Source organism: Cottoperca gobio, chromosome 11 (genome assembly GCF_900634415.1).
Source record: "Cottoperca gobio chromosome 11, fCotGob3.1, whole genome shotgun sequence".
NCBI lineage: Eukaryota > Metazoa > Chordata > Actinopteri > Perciformes > Bovichtidae > Cottoperca > Cottoperca gobio.
The window spans coordinates 16,797,415-16,817,526 of record NC_041365.1 but is presented as its reverse complement, the minus strand read 5'-3'; the positions used below and the strand labels follow the sequence as shown (position 1 = coordinate 16,817,526).

The 20,112-nt window shown below is 40.5% G+C and overlaps 3 protein-coding genes across 6 annotated transcripts; 2 read left to right on the top strand and 1 right to left on the bottom strand.

Annotated features, from left to right (window-relative positions):
• The first annotated feature begins 378 nt into the window (after positions 1 to 378).
• Positions 379 to 5,323, top strand: naxe (NAD(P)HX epimerase). Of its 4 annotated transcripts, none has more exons than XM_029443049.1 (7): positions 379 to 509; positions 1,371 to 1,558; positions 1,642 to 1,750; positions 2,074 to 2,184; positions 3,539 to 3,649; positions 3,972 to 4,119; positions 4,853 to 5,323. In XM_029443049.1, exons 2-7 carry the CDS (start codon positions 1,386 to 1,388, stop codon positions 5,050 to 5,052), a joined length of 852 nt encoding a protein of 283 aa, XP_029298909.1. In that variant the 5' UTR covers positions 379 to 509; positions 1,371 to 1,385; the 3' UTR covers positions 5,053 to 5,323. The 4 variants fall into 4 exon arrangements, with proteins under 4 accessions (XP_029298909.1, XP_029298905.1, XP_029298908.1 ...); XM_029443045.1 differs by having other exon boundaries at positions 1,331 to 1,558; XM_029443048.1 differs by having other exon boundaries at positions 1,276 to 1,558.
• A 91-nt stretch (positions 5,324 to 5,414) lies between these two features.
• On the bottom strand, positions 5,415 to 13,236 carry LOC115015591 (sodium channel subunit beta-1-like). Its single transcript, XM_029443050.1, has 6 exons — positions 12,119 to 13,236; positions 11,865 to 12,034; positions 10,625 to 10,862; positions 9,368 to 9,509; positions 7,462 to 7,536; positions 5,415 to 5,913 (listed from the first exon to the last, which is right to left on the bottom strand). Exons 1-5 carry the CDS (start codon positions 12,165 to 12,167, stop codon positions 7,467 to 7,469), a joined length of 669 nt encoding a protein of 222 aa, XP_029298910.1. The 5' UTR covers positions 12,168 to 13,236; the 3' UTR covers positions 5,415 to 5,913; positions 7,462 to 7,466.
• Positions 13,237 to 15,151: 1,915 nt separating this feature from the next.
• LOC115016162 (zinc finger and BTB domain-containing protein 22-like) lies at positions 15,152 to 19,781 on the top strand. The gene is given in 5 exon segments (XM_029443836.1): positions 15,152 to 15,366; positions 15,763 to 15,976; positions 16,777 to 17,548; positions 17,874 to 18,343; positions 18,345 to 19,781. Coding segments are annotated over 4 exon segments (2,094 nt in total). The 5' UTR covers positions 15,152 to 15,366; positions 15,763 to 15,769; the 3' UTR covers positions 18,990 to 19,781.
• The last annotated feature ends 331 nt before the right edge of the window (positions 19,782 to 20,112 follow it).

Sequence of the window (20,112 nt, the reverse complement as noted above, 5' to 3'; positions counted from 1 at the left end):
CCAATAATATAATATATAATAACTTATTTCATATGCACAACAATTACAGAGAAGCAGTTGTTGGCAAAGACAATCTTAGATCTCAGGCTCCCTCCAAAAATGCTCTTTAAACATGTATAAAAAGAAAATCAGGGAAGTAAAAAGAGAGTCTAAGACATAATGCAGAAGTTAAAAGACAGGGTTAAAATAAATATAAAATAAAATAATACGTATTTTTACTTAAGTAAATATACCTGTATATATTAAATATACTTCTTCCACCACTGGCTCTTTCTTATAATAAAACAATATACCTTATACTCAATGCCGCTCCTGCTACAGTACCTTTCAGATCGGACTTTTATTTTGAAATTAGAGCATTGTTTACATTTTTTAACCCCGGAAGTGGATGACACTGCTGGACTTGCAATTGCTGTTGCACGGCTCCTATCTTTTATCAGTTTATTATTGATCTGTCAATCGTGTCGGTGCTATGTGAAGTTGTTTTAAAGAAGGCTTGCTAACATTTGGTGAGTGTCATTAATACTTTTGTCACGAAGTCAAGAAAAGTCAAGCTAGAGCTAAACGTTAGCTAACAACTTGCAACAATTTAACAGCCTGTAGACTGAATTCATAAGTACAACTTCATATTTCTGTGGTTTCAGACTGTTGTTTATAAACTGTAACTAACACAAGCATCTTTATTTAACTATACTTGACTCTTACTGTCATGTCCACCAAGGGCTAACTAGATACTGATACTGAAAGGTGGAGCTGTGTGCAACAGACACAATAAAGATTATCACATACAATAATATCAGCATGGTGTGCATTGATATGAACTGATATCTGTACAAAAAGTAGTAACTGATCTTTTCAGTCAATATATTTGACCTTGTGCTTTGGAAATGCTTATTTTTAACTTTTGTACGACTGATAATAATACTTAGTTGCTGCCCTACTTTCAGTGTTTACAAGTAGTTCAGACTTGTGTTAAAATGCAATTTTCCTTGGCTTGAAGACTGTGTGTCTCATCTCTTCCTGTAAATCATATTAAGCAGTAGCCGAGAGCACAGGGATGAAGGATATACCTTCCAGGGACTGTGCGTACACAGCCTGCAAAGAAAAACGCAAGCAATGAAAGCGATGCAGCAGCTGCAGGAGGCAGCGGAGTCAGCACTCAGAGCAGCAGAGCTTTCATTAGTGGGAAAATGTACATCTACACTCGAGTTGCCTGCCTGAGCCTTAGCCTGCAGGCTTTGCTCCATGTAAAAGTTTCTTGTTTTGACTCCACAGTTACTTCTGTTAGTTCATTAAGTCGTGGGATCCATGTGGGGTGTACTTCCTTCAGTTCAGGGTAGATCGCTGGTAGATCGTTTCTGTTCCAGCAGTGTGGATCTATCTGGATGTTGAGTGTGCGGACTTTGTTTGGGATCGGCTTCCTGGTGACCTCAAGGGCCACGGCAGTCCTCGCTCAGACAGGGACATGTCCGCTGTCTGCCGCAGCTAACAACCACAAGAAGGACCGTTTCAGTAGCAGACCAGCGTCCACCATGGCCCAGACCATCAAATATCTCGGGTAAAGTTTTAAACCTTGTACACAGAACAGTAAAACCATCAACAGTTGGTGCGTGTCTAAACTGACCTGTAGATGATCCACAGGCAGGAGGAGGCGCAGCACATTGACGAGGAGCTCTTCAGTGAGTACGGCTTCAGTGTGGATCAGCTGATGGAGCTGGCTGGACTCAGCTGTGCCACAGCCGTGGCCAGGGTGAGATGTGAAGATGTGAAGATGGGAAGATGTCATGTTAATCAAGAGCTGTAACGATTAGTCAATTAGTTGATGGACAGAAAATTAATCTGCAACTATTTTGATAATCTATTGATTGTTTCATACATTTCTTGAAAGAAAAACATCTCTAACTCAGATTACAGCCTGAGGAGGAGAATAATCAGATGACTTCGTCTTCTGATTCTCCGTCACCAGAAGCATTTCTCTTCAGTTACGGCTGTGAAGAAAATCCTCTTTTCCTTGTGGAACACCAGTTACGGAGCAGTGCTGTATAGATGTTTCCTGTCTGTTCTTTCCTGCAGGCGTATCCAGTAACTTCCCTCGTGAAGGCCAGACCTTCTCTGCTGGTGATCTGTGGACCAGGTAACAACGGCGGCGACGGCCTGGTCTGTGCCCGACATCTTAAACTCTTTGTGAGTGTCCTTTACTTGTGTGAAAGTACATTTTACTACTCTGCCGAGTAGTTTGAAGCTTCTTTAAAAAATATTGCATATCTTTTCATTCTGATTAAAGCCGGCATGCCTGCTCAGTTGCAGATAAAGATTAGTCTTCACTAATATGATCAGTATCGTACTATTTGTAGAGTTAGATTCCAGTGGTGTCTGCGTGGGATCGTTTCCGACGTGTGTGATCCAAACATTTCCAATAACTTTAATTTAATAATATAATAATAATAATAATAATAATAATAATAATAATAATAATAATAATAATAATAATTTATTTAATTTAATAATTTAGAGTGATGTAAAGTGAAAATGTCAACATCTATCGAAAAAAAAGTTATCCAAAATTCACAACATGTTCTTATCTAATTAAATACTCTGCTTCAATTCATAATTAATGGCGTTAAGCCTTTCAAAAATGTTTTTTTTACTGCGGCCAAAAAGCATGTTTGCTCTCCCGCTTGCTGCACACAAAGGGAGGCACACACACACACACACACACACACACACACACACACACACACACACACACACACACACACACACACACACACCTGTTATATTCACTAAAGAAAGTGTTTTTTTTTTAGGGTGATAGTGTCATAAAATATGAATTTGAAGTTTATTCTAAAACCTTTGAAAGTAAAATAAATGACATTCGGCACAGCCCTAGTACTTAAGTACAGTATTCAGTTACTTGTACTTCACAGGAGTATTATATTTCATGGCATTTTAAAGTTCTTCTCCACTACATTTACTAAATAGTCATAGCTAATTATTTTGTATACATTGCATACGGTTGTTAGATTGTAAAAATATGTTGGAGGATTCAGTTAGGACGGTTTCTGCAGACTTCAAATGAGCTCCACTGTGACCAGCTGCAGCAAAAATGCTGCTTACAAATGAATACATCAACAATCCTACAATACACAGCACTACTCAGTGTATTGTACTTCGCTGAAAGCTGGACTAATGGTAATGGAGTATTTCTACAATGAGATATTGCTACTTTCCCTGTAAATCAAATCAAATGTATTTATATAGCCTGGATCCTGGAGGACTCTTCACTCCTGCAGCACAGCACACAACATTAATGATCCGTTAATGTATTTGGCAAGATTCTGACTACAGGTGGGTAAATAGTGCTCACAGAAGACCATTTAAGGAAAGTATTTGCTACATAAACCCTCAGTGGCAGCTTTGAACCGATCTAAATGGCCCCTTAACTAACAGTCAGTGTAGATTAGCGCGGTCAAACTTGTGGCTGTTAATTTTCAAACTATAAAAAGTGTTTCCAACTACTTAATGTGTCGTCTTGCAGGGTTACGAGCCCACAGTCCTGTACCCGAAGAGGCCAAACAAACCTCTGTTCCAGGGCCTGACCACACAGTGCCAGAAGATGGAGATCCCCTTCCTGACTGAGATGCCCGAGGTTTGGCGTTAATCAATAATGCAGCAGTGGTGGACTAAATTCTTTGTTTATGAGAGTGCATTTTTTTTGTACTGCACTGTATTACACATCATTATGTCTAAAAGAGGCTGCAGTTTAGAGCAGAGGGAGCCTCGATGATCCTCGTGGGGGGAATCGTGGTCACAGTTTCTATTGCAACACAGTCAATAATATACTTGATAACTAATGATGTTTTCAAGTTACAGATCTGCAAATTAGAACAACGTGCTTTTACACATGAACCTTGTGATAGTAAAACGTGTGTGTTTGTTGGGCTTCTGAAATGTCAAAATGTATTTCTCAGGCTAAAGTGATCGACGAGGCCTACAACCTGGTGATAGACGCCATCTTCGGCTTCAGCTTTAAGGGGGCTGTGCGAGAGCCTTTTGGTTCCATCCTCCACGTGCTGAAGAAGATGACAACCCCCATAGCCAGCATCGACATCCCCTCAGGTCAGTCCTGACACACTCCCCTCTCCCCAACGTTTATTTCTTGTTGAATCCGCTTTCCTATCAGCAAACAAAACATGTCATTCAGACAAACAATAACCTCAGCTGTGTGTGTGTGTGTGTGTGTGTGTGTGTGTGTGTGTGTGTGTGTGTGTGTGTGTGTGTGTGTGTGTGTGTGTGTGTGTGTGTGTGTGTGTGTGTGTGGTCAACAACTCTTTACCTTCCTGTCTCTGCTCAGTTGTTGGGGTGCAACAAACCATTATTTTCATTATTGATTCATCTGCCACTTATCTTCTAGATTAATCGATTAATCTTTGTCTATAAAATCAGTCAGAAAGATGTTCATCTTAGTTTCTCAAAGTCCAAGGTGAAGTCTAATAATATCTTGTTTTGTGAGTCCAACACTCAAAAATGTTCACTTTAAAAAACAGAGAAAAGCAGGAAATCTCCATATTTGAGAGGCTGCATGAAAAACTACTATAACTATAATAAGATGAATCGATTATCCATTCAGCGCTGTGTCACTTGTCATGTGAGTGTGAGTGAATTTGCATGAAATCGACTGGTGGAGCTCCCTGAAGGAAGAGTCCTGTGCATATGAGCGACCCTTCCTTCCTCTAGTGCTACCATTAGACCAAACCAACATATTTTGAAAACCAATGAGCAGACTGTCACGACTTGGGAGAAGAAGAATCCTGGACTGGATTGTGACATCTTGTTGTTTTTTTGTTTGAAGGTTGGGATGTGGAGCAGGGCAGTGCAGATGGACTGCAGCCCGACATGCTCATCTCTCTGACTGCTCCCAAGAAGGCTGCCTCCTTGTTCAGGGGACGTTACCACTTCCTGGGGGGCCGGTTTGTGCCGCCGGGCCTAGAGAGGAAGTACCAGCTCAACCTGCCTCAGTACCCCGGCCTGGACTGTGTGCTACAGCTGTAGGAGTACTGAAGTTCAATGAGAGGAAGGGTTTCGTCTTCAGAGGAAAAGTTCCTTCTATAAACCTTTTTTCTGATTTTAAAAGTTTTTTTGAGAACTTATTTGAGAAATCAAATAAGCGTATTTCCATAAATGATAGTTCCTATTAAATCTGGGAATTTGATCGGTTCTCATCGAGTGGCGGCTGTAAATCCAATAAAGTGTAATAAAAGTGCTTTATTAGATTTCTTTAACGTTGCTTCAGCTACATGAAAATAAACAAAGACTATTCCAAGTTGTCTGCATTGTTCTAACTTCTGTAACAACTGCCTTTCATTTAAACTGAAATATTTATCAGACAAATCAAAAGACTTCTCCATCACATGTACTTTTTGAAAGTTTATTAGTGTGTCTTAAGATTTCATTGAATGTACAATCAGCAACTGGAAAGACAGTCTATCGTCGTCCATCACATTCTATCTTTTATAAATGAGCATACATGTGTGTCGCGTTAAATATACATTAGGTGGTGACGATTTAGTAAAAAGCTTTCTAAAGCAATCAGCCTCATTGTGTTCAACAGACTGCCCATAGTACCACTTATATAATGATTACATATACTTAAAGAAATACTGGATGGACAGTATATGCATTTGACAATGTGGCTCATTAATGCGTAATAATTTCTCAAATAAGTGCAGGGCAGGACATGCTTTTGCAGCGCAGCATACTATACACAGTGCTGACCATGCTCTCTGTGATATCCATGTTTGATTTATGTCAAGGACGAGGAAGAATAGGCTTGAGATGAAGAGGAGTTTCCCCCCCATTTTGTCTACATGCAGGTCAGAGGGTGGAAGGATGTTTTCAGTCCACGAAGGAAGCCTAAACATAAAGACAAAATACATTAATGGATTTAAAACCACTGTGTGTATAGAAAATCCAGTTCATTAAATCTGCAGTTGGTAACTAATACAATATTTGTAGGTAAATCAACTTCCAGGTACAAACACTTGAATAGCCCTTGTTTAAATCATTAGGTCCTAAAAGTTGGAATATTAAGTAATAGCTGAATCTAAGCTGTAAAGCTTGAAGGAACACAGATCCAGGTCATTCATCACCCGAAACCATAGATGTGTTATAAAAACTGGATACCGGACCTGAAGATGGCGCCTCTTTAATCAAAGGAGAATTGTTCGTCCGATGCATATACTGCAAAAAAGTTTCCAGGTTTACTTCCTGGCTACGCAGTAAGGACAGTAGCTATTGGCTGTCCTAAAAGTCGCTAAATGACGTCATCACCTAATTTGCATAATCACCTATTTGCATCCAATTGTAATGGGCGCTGTAGGAGAGGAACAACGTCGTGGGAGAGACAAAAGGTGAGTAAAAAAAACACCCTAAATAAATTTAGAACTACAAATTAACTTTCTTCTGTTGATTTTTGTTTTTTTTATTTTGCCATTGAAACTTCTCAAAATAAAAAGTCGCTAGATTTGTCGCTACTAACCGTTGACAAAAAAAGTTGCCAAGAGGATTTGGAAAGTCGCCAGATTTAGCGAGAAAGTTGCCAAGCTGGCATCACTGCTCAGTAGTGTTTCTCCCGCTGACCCCGCCCGCACATTTACATTGTGATGACGTCACATATCTTCTAATCTCTTTACTCGGTTTAAGGAAGATTATATATTAAGACTATAAAACATCCATGGATTAAAAATTATTTTATGATAATTGAAAAAGTCATAATCTACCTTCTTTGGAGTTTTAGGTTGTCCTGTCAGCGGTTTTACAGACGTCAATGGTGGTCTATTGGGAAAAGTTTTTTTGGGCAGCAGGGGGATTTTTCGCTGCTGTACTTAATTGCCATCTGGAAAAATTGGAAGCAGCGGCGCCGTATCCAGTTCTTATTATACTGTACATCTATGAGAGAAAAACCTGCACGCCATAAAAGATCAAACGTTTCATATTCACGATTCCGCGTCAGCTCATGTACACGCGAGCGTCCGTGCAAAAAGCATGACCTGGGGCTTAACGCTCACTAATTAACACGTTATATCTCATTTGTTCAATCCATACAAAAACCGAGGTGTAAAAATGACACATTTATCTCCAAAAGACTTTCAACATTATTTTCCAAAATGTCGAACATTTCTTGTAGAAATTAATATCGCACGGTCTATACTGTCTAGAATTGGCAAAATGAGTATTAACTGGTGGAAGAATAAGTAGACTTTGGTGAATCTGAGCGAGTATTCAATGCAAGCTTTTGGTCTTTGATAGTTTTCAACACCCAATGCTAATATATGGACACAGCTAGCTTAGTTGGGACCAAACAAGTTTTGCGGTGTGATACCCAGCCCGAGATAGAACTGGTCAACAAGGGACTCACTGATGCTGCTCACATGCACTTTCACTTCAGGATCACACACCTACCTGGGTTATTCTCCGACCTGCACCCCTGCACAGTTATCTTTACTTTCCGAGGCTATCGCTAAATATTCAGCATTTCTAGGAGGAAGAGAAAAAACAATGTTGACACACTTTTACCTGTAGCACAGTGAAATGGGTTAAAAATGCAAAAACAAAATTTCTCGTTATGGTTGTATGACAGTTTTTTGACTTACAGGAGGGAGGTTTTGGTTTTTACTAGGGAGGAGGATGACAGGATGAGACGGACAAGACGAAAACATGACAAGTAGACGCAGGGAGCGTAAGACAAAGAGACACAAGTGAAAACACACCAACACAATGGAAACATTGATCATCTTAAATAAAGGTAGGTAAGAGCGGGGACAGGTAAAGTGGAGGAGAGGAAAACGAGGATGTAACAAAGTACAAGTTTAAATTATAAGTGTGACTTCAGCAATAGAGCATGAATAAAATATGGCAGTATTCATGAGAAATATGCACTTTTCAAAGCATAATTTATTATTATTTTGAACATATCAGTGAGTTTGGTAGTTCGTGCTTAGAGTAAAGGCCCAGTCACACCAGCGAAGTGTCAAAGAAATTCAAATGTGCAAAAATATTTGATTGATTTTGCCACAAAATGCCTGCTTTTCAAATGCATGTGTAACCGGGTCTTACTCCAGAAGTGTGTTGCTTCAAGCTTTACAGGCCTTAGACCCAGACCGATATATCAGTGTCGCCGTATATACTGACCAATAAGTAACAAAGAGATGCAGTGTGGATTAGGGCTGAACAATTATCAGAATTTTATTGAAATCCTTAACGGACTAAATGCATTATCCACAGGAGTCGAATATTTGTTATTTGTGTCAAAATACCGTTCTGAAAATATTGTGGTGCTGCAGAGATGTCCTGGCTTTTCCCTCCAAAATTGCAATATCAGTCAAAAATAATCTCAATTATATATTTTTTCCAAACCGTTCAGCCCTAGTATGGATTGAGATCATTTTGAACCAGCCTCCATTACATAAGTCTTATAACAATAAAGTACATTTCATAGCCACAATTTATTATAAACCCACTTTAAGGAATACTTATCAAAGAATGTTTGCTTATGTTATGTGTTTATGATAAAAAACTAATAACGGCAGATATATCATTACTGGATATTTTTTTTAACTCAAATATCTTCGCAGGTATTTGCCTTACAAATTCCAGCGACTGCGTTTGGGCTCCACAACACACGCACGGTTTTAATGTTATGGATAAAAACCTTGTATCTCCAAAGTGTTTCCTTTATTTGGGACGGTCATCTTTAGTTACATACTTTCACAGAATGATCACAACAAAAAGAACTTGGGGTGTTACCAAATAAAGTAACAGGGAAATATACAATTTCAACGTTTCCCAAATTTCAAATTTAAATTCCTGAAGCCTTATGGAGGAGGATTCTTTCCATGACATAGAGCCTACATGATTTACTCCTCCTCCACAGATTGGGTGTCTGGGTTAAAACATTTATTTGTAATTGCTTTTCTAGAAGCTACACTCATTATTCCAAATAAGTATGTTCTTATAATATTTGTGGGTGTTGAATGTAGAAGCCCAGAAAAAAGTTTGTCCCAAATAAAAGTAGTTTTTGTCCCAAATATAGTTACTAATTCTTTATAAATCTTACCTTAAAAACTAAAAAGTATTTACTTTTGGACAGAACACGTGGTAATGATTGGCTTTCCTGCGAGCCACAAGTCCTCTCGTGTTTTGCTTGACAAAAATGTTTTGGGTTAAGTCATTGAAAGGTTGGCTTTAGACAAATCATCATCTATAAAGCTCTGCAATCCTTCAACAAAACTCAAATCACCAAAACTGGAGTTACAAGGTTTTCAGATGTTGTGAGCATTATGTGCAAACAGAAAAAGAAAATACTTACGCTGCTTCTCGTAATGCTTCTTCCCCAGCTGTTGATATTTTCTTGTAGCAGTATACCATCTCTATGAAGAGCCAGACCTGCAGGCCAATGATGGTCACGTACATCATGACCTCGGACACGATGGAAGCCGTTCCTCTGGTTGCTGCACACGTGAGAGCCAGGAAATCAAGAAATCAGACAAACACCAGAGAGGCAACCTGACAAAGCAAAATCTGGTCCGATCAACAAATGATGGGATTTCCTCCAGTAAGAGTGAGTCTGAAGCTGCAGCTGACATCTTACACGTTTGAAGAGTGTTGGTTATAGTCTTCCTGATTTCATGCAGTTCTGGAGTCCCCTCAGGGATTTTGTACAAACTCCCTGCGAATCATAGTTATCTGAAAGTGAATGTATAACGTACATATTCTACCTCAGCTCTAGAGCTCACTGATTTTAAAATAACTTGTGCTAAGTGATGCTGTATCCCCACTATTACAGTCAGTCAAAGTAGACCATAAAACCCTCTGGCAGCCTGTCTATGTCTACTTATGCTGATGTGTCGTTCTCCAACACTGCTGGCTGCAAGTGCAGACACTGCAATAATGGAGGAAACATACATTTACTGCAGGGTTCTGTCTTGCTACTTCTCAAGCCTTATTTCAATAGGGGGTCCGTCACCCCCATGGGTCCTCAGAGTTACTGCAGGGGGAAATTATTGTTTGATAAAGTTGTTTTTAAACATTTAAATACATCTAGACTACACCTTACAAGAACATGAATCCAACGTACTATTAGCAAAGATTAAACTGTCCCTGATATAACTAAGAAGCTGCATGCGGTCAATGGTGAGGGAGGGACAGCTACAGTTTATGTGTTTTATACCGTCCACCTTAATGCAGAACACCCTTAATAGCTGCCAGTGTGACTTCATACACAGGGACACTTCGTATTGTAAGTAGGGATCAGTTTCAGAAATGCCTTCTGCTTTAATCATAATGGTCTGGAAAGGCTGTTGGATATTCAAAAAGAATGTAAATGCGTTCAAGTCAGTGTGAAATTTGTTTGCTCAATCCACCGCAGGAGGCAGTTTTTAAACCCTTTCAATATTATTTTACTCTATAATAACTCTTAGAATTTTTATCATCCATTAAATGATTTTTTTTCAGATTTTTGAATGTACTGCTTTAACTTTTCATGCTCTTAAATCCTGCTCCTACTGATTCAATCTGTTCTCATATCACAGACCCAATAGTTGCGCTGCAGATGTTTTCATCGTACCTTTAGGCACCACAGTGAGGCGGACCACCTTGGTGATAGTGGCGGTGTGCTCATAGTTAGTGTAGAAGAGGATGCGTTTGAAGTAGCAGCTGTAGGTGCCCGAGTCGTTGAAGGTGACGTTGAGCAGGTATATCGACGCGTCCTGGATGTCGTTGCTCCTCTTACTTCCGTTCCAATCCACACGATCAACAAAGTGTTCGTCTTCGATGGTGGCGCCTTCCTCGTTGTAGGTGTAGATCTGCAGGATTGGATAGTAAGAGCAGATGATCCCATGAGTCCCAAAGCATGCACATCAAGGTTCAAGATGGAATTTATGGCCATTCTCTCCATATACAGGGGAATTAAAGTGTGTTAAGGTACAAGAACAGATACCAGTAACACATTAAGTAACAACAATAAATAAGCTTTTATAGACCTTATTAGACCTTTCTGCAGCTTTCAGTAGTCTGCTAAAACACAACATATTGACTGTTGAATTGTTTTATTAGGATTTATGTGCAGCCCTAATCCTGAAGTGGCTTCATCAGTCTTTATGTATCTTATCTTTGTACGTAACACACACGCTGTATGTGCATACATGAGAGATACTTTTATTGCCACATAATAAAGAAGCATTAAGACAAAATGTCAGCTGGAATTCATCAAAAAAATCCAGATCCTCAAGCATGTTGCTATTTATTGTAAAGGATTTGGTATTATTATTTCATCAAAGAGGTTATTTAAGTCAAAACATATGGTATTTACATTTGGATGTACTGAACCATGCAGCTATAGCATCACATTATCAGCACTTCAGTGTCAGACAGAGGATCCAACACGAGGTCAACACAGCCGTGTGTCATCTCTGGAGCTTTAATGATCTCTGTGGTGTAAAATATCACAACTGGTTGCATCTGAACCTCACGATGACCTCGGCACTGGGCTCTGTGATGCCATCAAGGGCGTGTGTGTGTGTGTGTGTGTGTGTGTGTGTGTGTGTGTGTGTGTGATAGAGTGAGAGAGAGAGAGTGTGGAAGGAAGAGAGCTTGGGTGTGCACTACACAGTATGTCCGTGCATATATAAATAGCTTGTGTCTTGGGTAGTGTAGCCTATAGGACACGTGTGATTTTAAGGATGCCTGCACAACTAAAACTCACTTTCAGAAGCACAAATGCTTCCTGTACTCCACAACGTGCTGTGTCAGTTGTATTTTGTGCTGGCATCAGACTAAGAAATTCTTCAGCAATAATTTGCACTCACATGAACAAAGTCTTGGTCTCTGTCCCCCTTGAAGTGCCATTCGACAGTAGCAGTAGCATCCACCTCAGTCCTCCTCTTGCAGGAGATGCAGCCCAGTTTGAAGCCCAAGCCCGCCACTGCCTCTGTGTCTGAGGCCACCTCTGCACAGGCCCCACGGCAATGGTACAAAGCTAAACAAGGACACAATCACAACTCTGGGTTACCATGATGTAGATACACATATATGAAGGCTCCAGATAATCAGCTCAACTCACCAAACATGTTGCAGAGAACAGAGAAGATCAGTATGTGTGATACAGCCATGTCACCGGATGATGGAGTCGCTGCTTTATTTGATAAGGAGCCTCAAAAAAGTACTAACTTTGACAGCAACGACTTGTACGGAACTCAAAATACTAATGTTGACACATCTGGGTCAGGCAGCTACTGTTGCAGCTAAACATGCATCTTAAAGTGCAAGATGGATCTGCCTACAGGCTTTCCTTGTATACATACATGTGTTTAAGATAACAGTCCTTAATTAAACTAGCAACATTTTCCTAGTGGTTGCAGAATGTATTGCCACAAATGATTGCTGCTTTTGACACAGCCCCGTAATGTATCTTTATTCACCTGATGTATTCAAGTGGAGGGTATTTTTCTGCTTTCAATGATCGAGTAGCATATGAAACAATCCAGATATCTGGTGACTCACAGTGCTCCACAGATCAACACCCTGATATTTGATTATCTTTCTCTCTGAGGCCTCAATGTGAGATGCACAGAGCAATCGTTAGATCAGCTTGGGGCCGCATGCTCAGCTCTCTTACGCGCAGAGTACACAAAGATAATGATAGATGTGTGTTTATATAATGTGCAACATGCAAGCTACCGACTGACCGTCTACAATGCACTTACATGCCAGTGCATAAACGATTAATGTGCATGCTCTTTGATAAGAAATGACTACCTTTTTACAGGCTACACGCGACCAATATTAAATACAGAGCAATCTAATGATGAACTTATGATTGTCCTATAACGGATCACTGAAATCACAGCCTACTGTCCTGAAATAGAGGCCTCCTGTCGTCGAGTCGTCTCCTCGGACAAAAGAAGAATACAGTCCTCTCCTGCGATGACAGCTGAATGTGGAAATACTTGTTATTTCACCTATCGATTTACCCCGCACTCCTAGAGATGCTTTGCTCGTGCGGGCATTGCAGATAAAACTGCGTAAGCGCACGCCGGCGCATACAAACAGCCACTCCTCCCAAAAAAAAGTATATAATACGTCCTCCTGTGTCAGATAACGGTGTTTTTCCTACGCCACAGCGGCACCTCTGTCGCTCAGATCAGAGGATGCTGCAGATGCACTGCGGTAAAAACGGCAGTGTGTGTGTGTGTGTGTGTGTGTGACTGAGCAGCTCCAGTATGTGACGACTATTTAAGCTCCTGATACTAGTTTAGCTTTGTCTGGAGACCACTGCAGGGGCCTCACCTAACATGTATAGCATGTTTAATGAGCAACAAAGGCTCAAGATAGGGAAGGCTGATATTTGACCAATTATTATACTGTTTTTAACGACCATGGAGGACAACGTTTTTATGTTCATATCAGCTATTCTACCACAGAAAGGCTGGATTATTTATGTTTCTCACTACAGAAAAACGAGATTCAATGATGCCAGGCTAACGTTACATAATTGAAATGCACGTTACTAAATGTTTAGCATTATACAACAACGTAAACAACATGCATTTAGAGTTGATCAGCTGCCTGCCAGCTAGTGCGACGCTAACTTCCAATATTAATGCATCTACAGTTTGTTGTAAGGGTGCGTGCGCCACACAGGACATGCTGCAACAGCTGTTTCTAAGAGTCTCCCTCTGCTGATTTTGACAGAGAATTACTAAATGATTAATACATGTATTATTTGATTAAGAAACCGTAGCCGTGTGTTAAAACAATATAGGAACCAATAATTTAGGGAAAGTTTTGCCCTCTTGAGCCTACATTACACGCTGCACAGCTGATATTATGGTGAACTGGCCCTTTAACTGAGCTCCAGTAGGGCGGGGTCATCCTAATAATGGCATATTTCTGTCAACAGATGATTGTCATATAACACCGGAAACTCATATAACACACTTATTTCTATATTACTATATTGATATAGCTGCACCTTTAGAGGAGCTGAGCCAGAAACCATTATGCATTTGTTTTGTCGCTGAGCCTGCTCATGTGTGTTATAGAGAAGTTTGTTGTATAACAAGCCTGGACATTATATAACAAATATTAAGTTTATATTATATATAATAATAATAAAGTTTCTGAAGCTTGCTAAAGACAATAGTTATTTTCTTTACTAGATTTGTTGATGTTAATTTGAGATAGCCTTGTTTTTATGTTTGACATGTACTTTATTTTTAGTCATTTTTGTATTTTATTTTGATCTTGCTCAACCTGAGGTTTTTTGATAAATAAGACATGTAAATATGTCGTGTTTGTTTACTGATAATGTTCTCAATAAAAAAAAAGAAAAAGAAATATGTATATCACACAATTCGATTGTAATAATAAACCTTTGAGTTATATGACAAATATTATACTTGATGCTAGATGGTAAATTTCCCATACATATGTCAAGATTGTCTAAATCCTTCCCAAACTTATTTTTCTAGTTGAATTCAAATTGTAACGTTACTTACGTACATTTAAAAAAAGTCAATGTACATTGTTATATTTTAAATAATTATTGTGTTGCCCCTCATTAAGATACATTAAGGTATATTGAGTTATTTATTATGTTTAGATACCTTATTTATAATATATGTATTTTATTACTTTTCATATTAATTTGATTTACATCTATTTATTACAAAATCTTTAATTATATATATATATATATATTGTGCATTCAGCTTTCATAATAATAATAATAATGATATGCACTTGCACAGATTAAGGTGGCCAGTGTGATGACATTTCATAATAGTCAACTTTAACAGCAAACACCCACTCACGTTGTGTGTGAGGATCACTGATGCTGTTTTGTCATCAAGCTAGCATCAGCTACGCCTACGGGCAAGCTGCTGTTAGCAATTACGAGCTTTTAAACACAAACACGCGATGGTACTTTGTATCTGGAATTCACGAATAATAATGTTGTGCTGCAAATAGCCAGCGACGTCCCATATAAAAGTAAAACGTTCGACATACCGACATATCAAAGGTAAAGTAACTAAGCTAACGTCAACGGCTAGCTATCTAACGTCTAGTTAGCTAACAAGTGGCTGCTGGTTAGCTACATGCTAACACGGGAGTGAGCACAACGTTACAGCCCTCCACCAGACCCTGTGTTAATAATACTGTTTTTAACCACAACCGTTTATGTGACCGGTCATGTTAACCAAGTTAGTGCTTCGTAGCTAACATTCGCTAGCTAAACGTGGTAGTGGTCATCAAGTGGAAGCTCCCTAACTTCATATCACACATCAATACAGATTGGGATGCAAATAGGTTATTATTTAATATCTTTATCGACAATGTACCTACTTCAATCTGACGCTGGAGCTGAAACGATAGGTTGATCAATTAAAATAGCCATAAATTAGTCGATAGACAAATGATCAGCAAGTATTATAACATTAAGCTATTATTCAAAGGTAAACGATCAAAGTGAATTATTAAGATCAGTTTTCAGGCAGTCGATTTTCGGAAACGTCCCTATAACGTTACTGTCAATTATCGAGGTTGGTTAAGTACTTTATGTTGACAAACTAGCTGATCGATTAGCTCTCAAATAGTTAAATGTAATTAAATGAGTCCGTGTTTCAGTTTTAAATTCCTTGTCTCAGTTCCTAACTTTAATGCCACTGTTATTATTTTCCTTTTGCACTTTTTTAAAATCTTTAGTGTGACCATGGATCCGTCCTGCAGTGTTTCTGCTGCTCCAGCTGGTTTGACTGTCCAGGTGTGTTTCCCCGGTGCCCGTGCTGCTGTTTTGGACAATCTGAACCGCCAGCGGGAAGAAGGCCGTCTGTGTGATCTCTCCATCCAGGTGCAAGGACAAGTGTTCAGGGCCCACCGCTGTGTGCTCGCTGCATCCTCACCCTACTTCCACGACCAGGTAGGCCAGGGTACATCAGTGTGCAATATATTGTGTGTACAGATCCATTCATTTATAATAAGGTATTTTGGTTTTACTCAGTGATGGAAGAAGTATTGACATCCTTTACTGAAGTAAAAGTACTAATACCACACTGGCAAAATACTCCACTACACGTAAAAGTCCTGCATTCAAAACTTAAGTAATAAAATCTAAGTGTTATCAGCAGAATGTACCTTAAAGTATGAAAAGTATTTAAGTCATTGTGAAATATTTGATGGCTGTAGATGTTTAAGATTGTGCTTATTTTAACCTTTATATACTGTTGGGTAGTTTAATCTACAGCAATGCCTCATATTCTATAAGATCATCATATGTTTGTATCTTTGTCTCTGTCCTGTGAGAAACATGTGTCACTCAAAGGCAGATAAACAGCCTGTTTTCAGCTTTGAGACGATGCACTTTACAGCTGATCCAAGAGTGCTATTAAAGCGTTTATTTAGCTTAAGAAGTAGGACAATCTTCTCAAGTCTAAAGGAACCTTTCATCCTTTTACATTCAATACACCTGGAGATGCATGGTTTACTGGAGAGGAAAGGTGTGAAAACTGACAGACACATGTAGTGGAGTACAATATTTCCCTCTGAGATGTAGTGGAGTAGGCGTATACAGTTGCATAAAATAGAAATACTCAATTAAAGTACTTCAAATGTGTTAAGTACAGTACTTGAGTAAATATAGTTACATTCCACTACTGTTTTTACCCCATCTTTCTGTCCAGATGCCCAAAACTCAGCATGGTTTGTTAATTCTCTCGACAGGTGTTGCTGAAGAATGTTACAACTGTTTCCCTACCCTCAGTTATGGACCCGGTGGCCTTTGAGAGTGTCCTGAGTTCAGCCTACACGGGTCAGCTGAGCATTGTGCACGATGACATTGTTAACTACGTCACTGTGGCCAGTTTCCTCCAGATGTGGCACATCGTGGACAAATGCACAGAGATCCTGAAGAGGCCCCGGCCCACAGCAGAAGTCACCTCCGGAGAGGCCGCTGTAGCTCACCCTGGCACTGCATCCCGCCAGCAGTCCCCAAGCAGCACAGACTGCTTATATCTGGAAAGGGAGGGAAGAAGGAAGGAGAGAAAGCCCGATGCCTTGCCTCCCTTAGCTACTTGGAGACGCCCGCAGCAGTTTCCTAGATGGGGGCGACCACGGCCCTCATCAGCCCTGCACTCAGCCGACTCTCAACTGGACACCCTGCCTGGCTACTCAGAGAGTGTTTACACAAACTGTGAGGAGGCCTGGGTATCAAGCCATGCCAAAACAAGCCACTTCGCTCATGATGGACCTGGCCACAATAACCGGTGTTACGGAGGGTTCCCTAGTGGTGAAGCATTAAAGCAGAAAGTCAGGTTTCAACAGCGGGGAGCACCGGCGAGCACTGATAGACTGCTTGATAAGAACAGAGAGAGCGGGGACTGTGATGAGACACAAGAGAATAGGAAGAAGGAGAAAAGAGAGATTGAGGCAGATGAGGGAGTCGGAGAAGCGGCGGTGGAGAAGAAGGGAGGCTTTGCACAAATGGGACACTGCGGTAAGATACAAGAGCCTTATTTCACTTTAATAATATATATCGTGAAAAACCTATTATTTAGTGTAACCTGACTGACAGGGTTCCCACAGATCCTTAAAAGGCATTGCATGTTTTTATTTAAAAATAAGGCATTAAAATGTATCATATCGATCTTTCAAAAGTCTTAAAAAATAGATTTTGATACTCAGGCACATTTAGGTCCGTATTGCCATAAAGGTATTATATACACAGCCTGATAGCGTGATGGCTTTTCTATGCTGGGTCACGTATTACTTCTCCTTGTTTTGTGGATGGATCTGATTTTGTTTGACCTTTTCTCCTGCAGACTTCCACCCGATTTCAAATGAGAATATTGGCGCCGGACAAGCCACGGGGAAGGCGGGTGTGGAGGAGACCAAGGGAAAAGTGCAGAGAAACTTGTTGGGAAGAGATCCTTGCTCAGACCTGCCCAGTGTTCATGCTTGCCAAACAGGTGAAGGAGTTCCGGGCACTTCCTGTCCGGTGTCAGCCCGGCTGCAGTGGCAGACTGGTCCTTGGTCTCAACCAGAGCAGAGGCCGCAGGAAGGAGAGGGTGGCAGCTGCAGTAAAGACGAGGATGAAGACGATGAGGAAGAGGATGTGGACTTTGAGTGTTTCACAGAAGGAACATTTAGCAGAGGCACATATGATGAGATTGAAGATGGCACAGGACAGGTTTCCCAGAGGCCTTTAGTGCCCGTGTCTCCTGACTTCACCATGGCAGGCTCTGAGGGGAACTGGCCCTCCACCGCCGTGGGACAGGGCAGCTCATTGACTCCCCACCTCAAGTCGCCATTTGTCTCCATCCTCTGCTGCATTTCCGCCACCCTCTTCACCCCCGACCCCATCTTCATCCTCCTCAGTGTCTCTCGCCGGCGCCCCCTACACGGGCAAAGTCCACTTCTGCCACTGCGGCAAAGCCTACACCCTGAAGAGCATGCGTGACCGGCACGTAAAGATGCAGCACCTCAATCTAAGGCCCTTCGGCTGTCCTGTTTGCACAAAGTCCTTCAAGATGAAACACCATCTCACCAAGCACCTTAAGACTCACGGAGGGCTGCGACCCTATGAGTGTGGCCTGTGTGGGAAAAAAGTCATTTGGAGGGACAGCTTCCTCAGGCATCAGGCCCGATGCGAGAGACTTGCCTCCAGCTCCACAGCTAACAGCAATGCAAGCACAGCCGCAGCAGATGTGGATGACAGCTACAGTTATGGATTTGAAGACGGGGACGCTTTTCTTGCAACGGGAGGACAAGTGAAAGTGGAGGCGGTGGATTTTCACGGGGAGATGGAGGGCGGGATGCGTGGCCTGTTGGGCAGCGTGTCTGGGATTGTGGACGAGCTAAGAACTCAGTCACAAAACTTGGAGACCGGGAGTCATGTTTTTAAAGAGGAGGCGAGTGAGAGCTTTAGCGGAAATTAAACATTAATGTGAAACTGTGTGTACATAAATACATACAAGGAGGACAACGAATGACGCGTCTCCGGACACAAACCATCGAAGGCTATGGAAGCTCTAAACAGCCGAGGTTCAAATTATATTTCTCTGTTCTCCCTTGATGATGATAATATCACACGTCTTTTATGTCAGTATCTCAAAAGAACAAATGTTGCTTTTCTGAGATAATGTGATAATTTTCTCAAGATAATGACATCATTAATTTGGAAATCACATAATCGATGTTTTGTCATTTAAACGTATTAGCACTAGGCCTACAGTATCTCTCATGACATAAAGAACTTGTGATCTGTAGAAAATAACTAGAAATGAACCTGTATGGGAAAACAGGATATAAAAGCTTTGAATCGTGGCTGTTTGGGGCTTTTATTCTCTTTGAGCAGCCGCTTTTGTTTCGTCCTTTTTCTCCGCATTCTTTTGTTAAATCATTGATATTTTTAAAATAAAAGGAACAATCATGTGCTTCATTCTTCAGTGACCCTATTCATGTGTGCAGTAAATGCCGTGTAGCCTCAGTTCTTGTTCAGTGATGATGTAAACTGTACATCCGTGTTGTGAATGTTCTTCTTGAGCCCGATTAAAGTTCATTTGCATTTTGCACATAAATTATTTGCCATTGATTTGCATTAGAAAATAAATACAAGGGTAAGACTTTTTTTGTTTGTTAGTGCCATATTGATGTCTCTTTACACCATGTAAAGAAAATAAATCTTGGTTTATATGGTAATAAAAACTCTTTGGATTTTTCTGATTGAATGTAGAATGTTGGGATTCATTGCAGAACCTTGCCGGTCATTTCACTGGGTCATTCCACTGGCTGATGGCAGAAACGCTCCTCTGCAGCACGATGGTGGAGCACCAGAGGTCTCTCTTGCTCAACGCTGCAGCCTCCCTTTCATGTGAACAAATAGTGCAAAAGTTCCTCACTGTGTTTGAAGAAAGCATCCTCCATTATGACGAGCCAATGAACGGGGCTGTCGTGAAATGTATTCAAGGGCGACAGCCCCTAGAGGTTGTGACGATCAAAGAGGAACAAAGGTATAACAGTCAAATTAAGACACACGATAACAAATTACACAACAGTGTT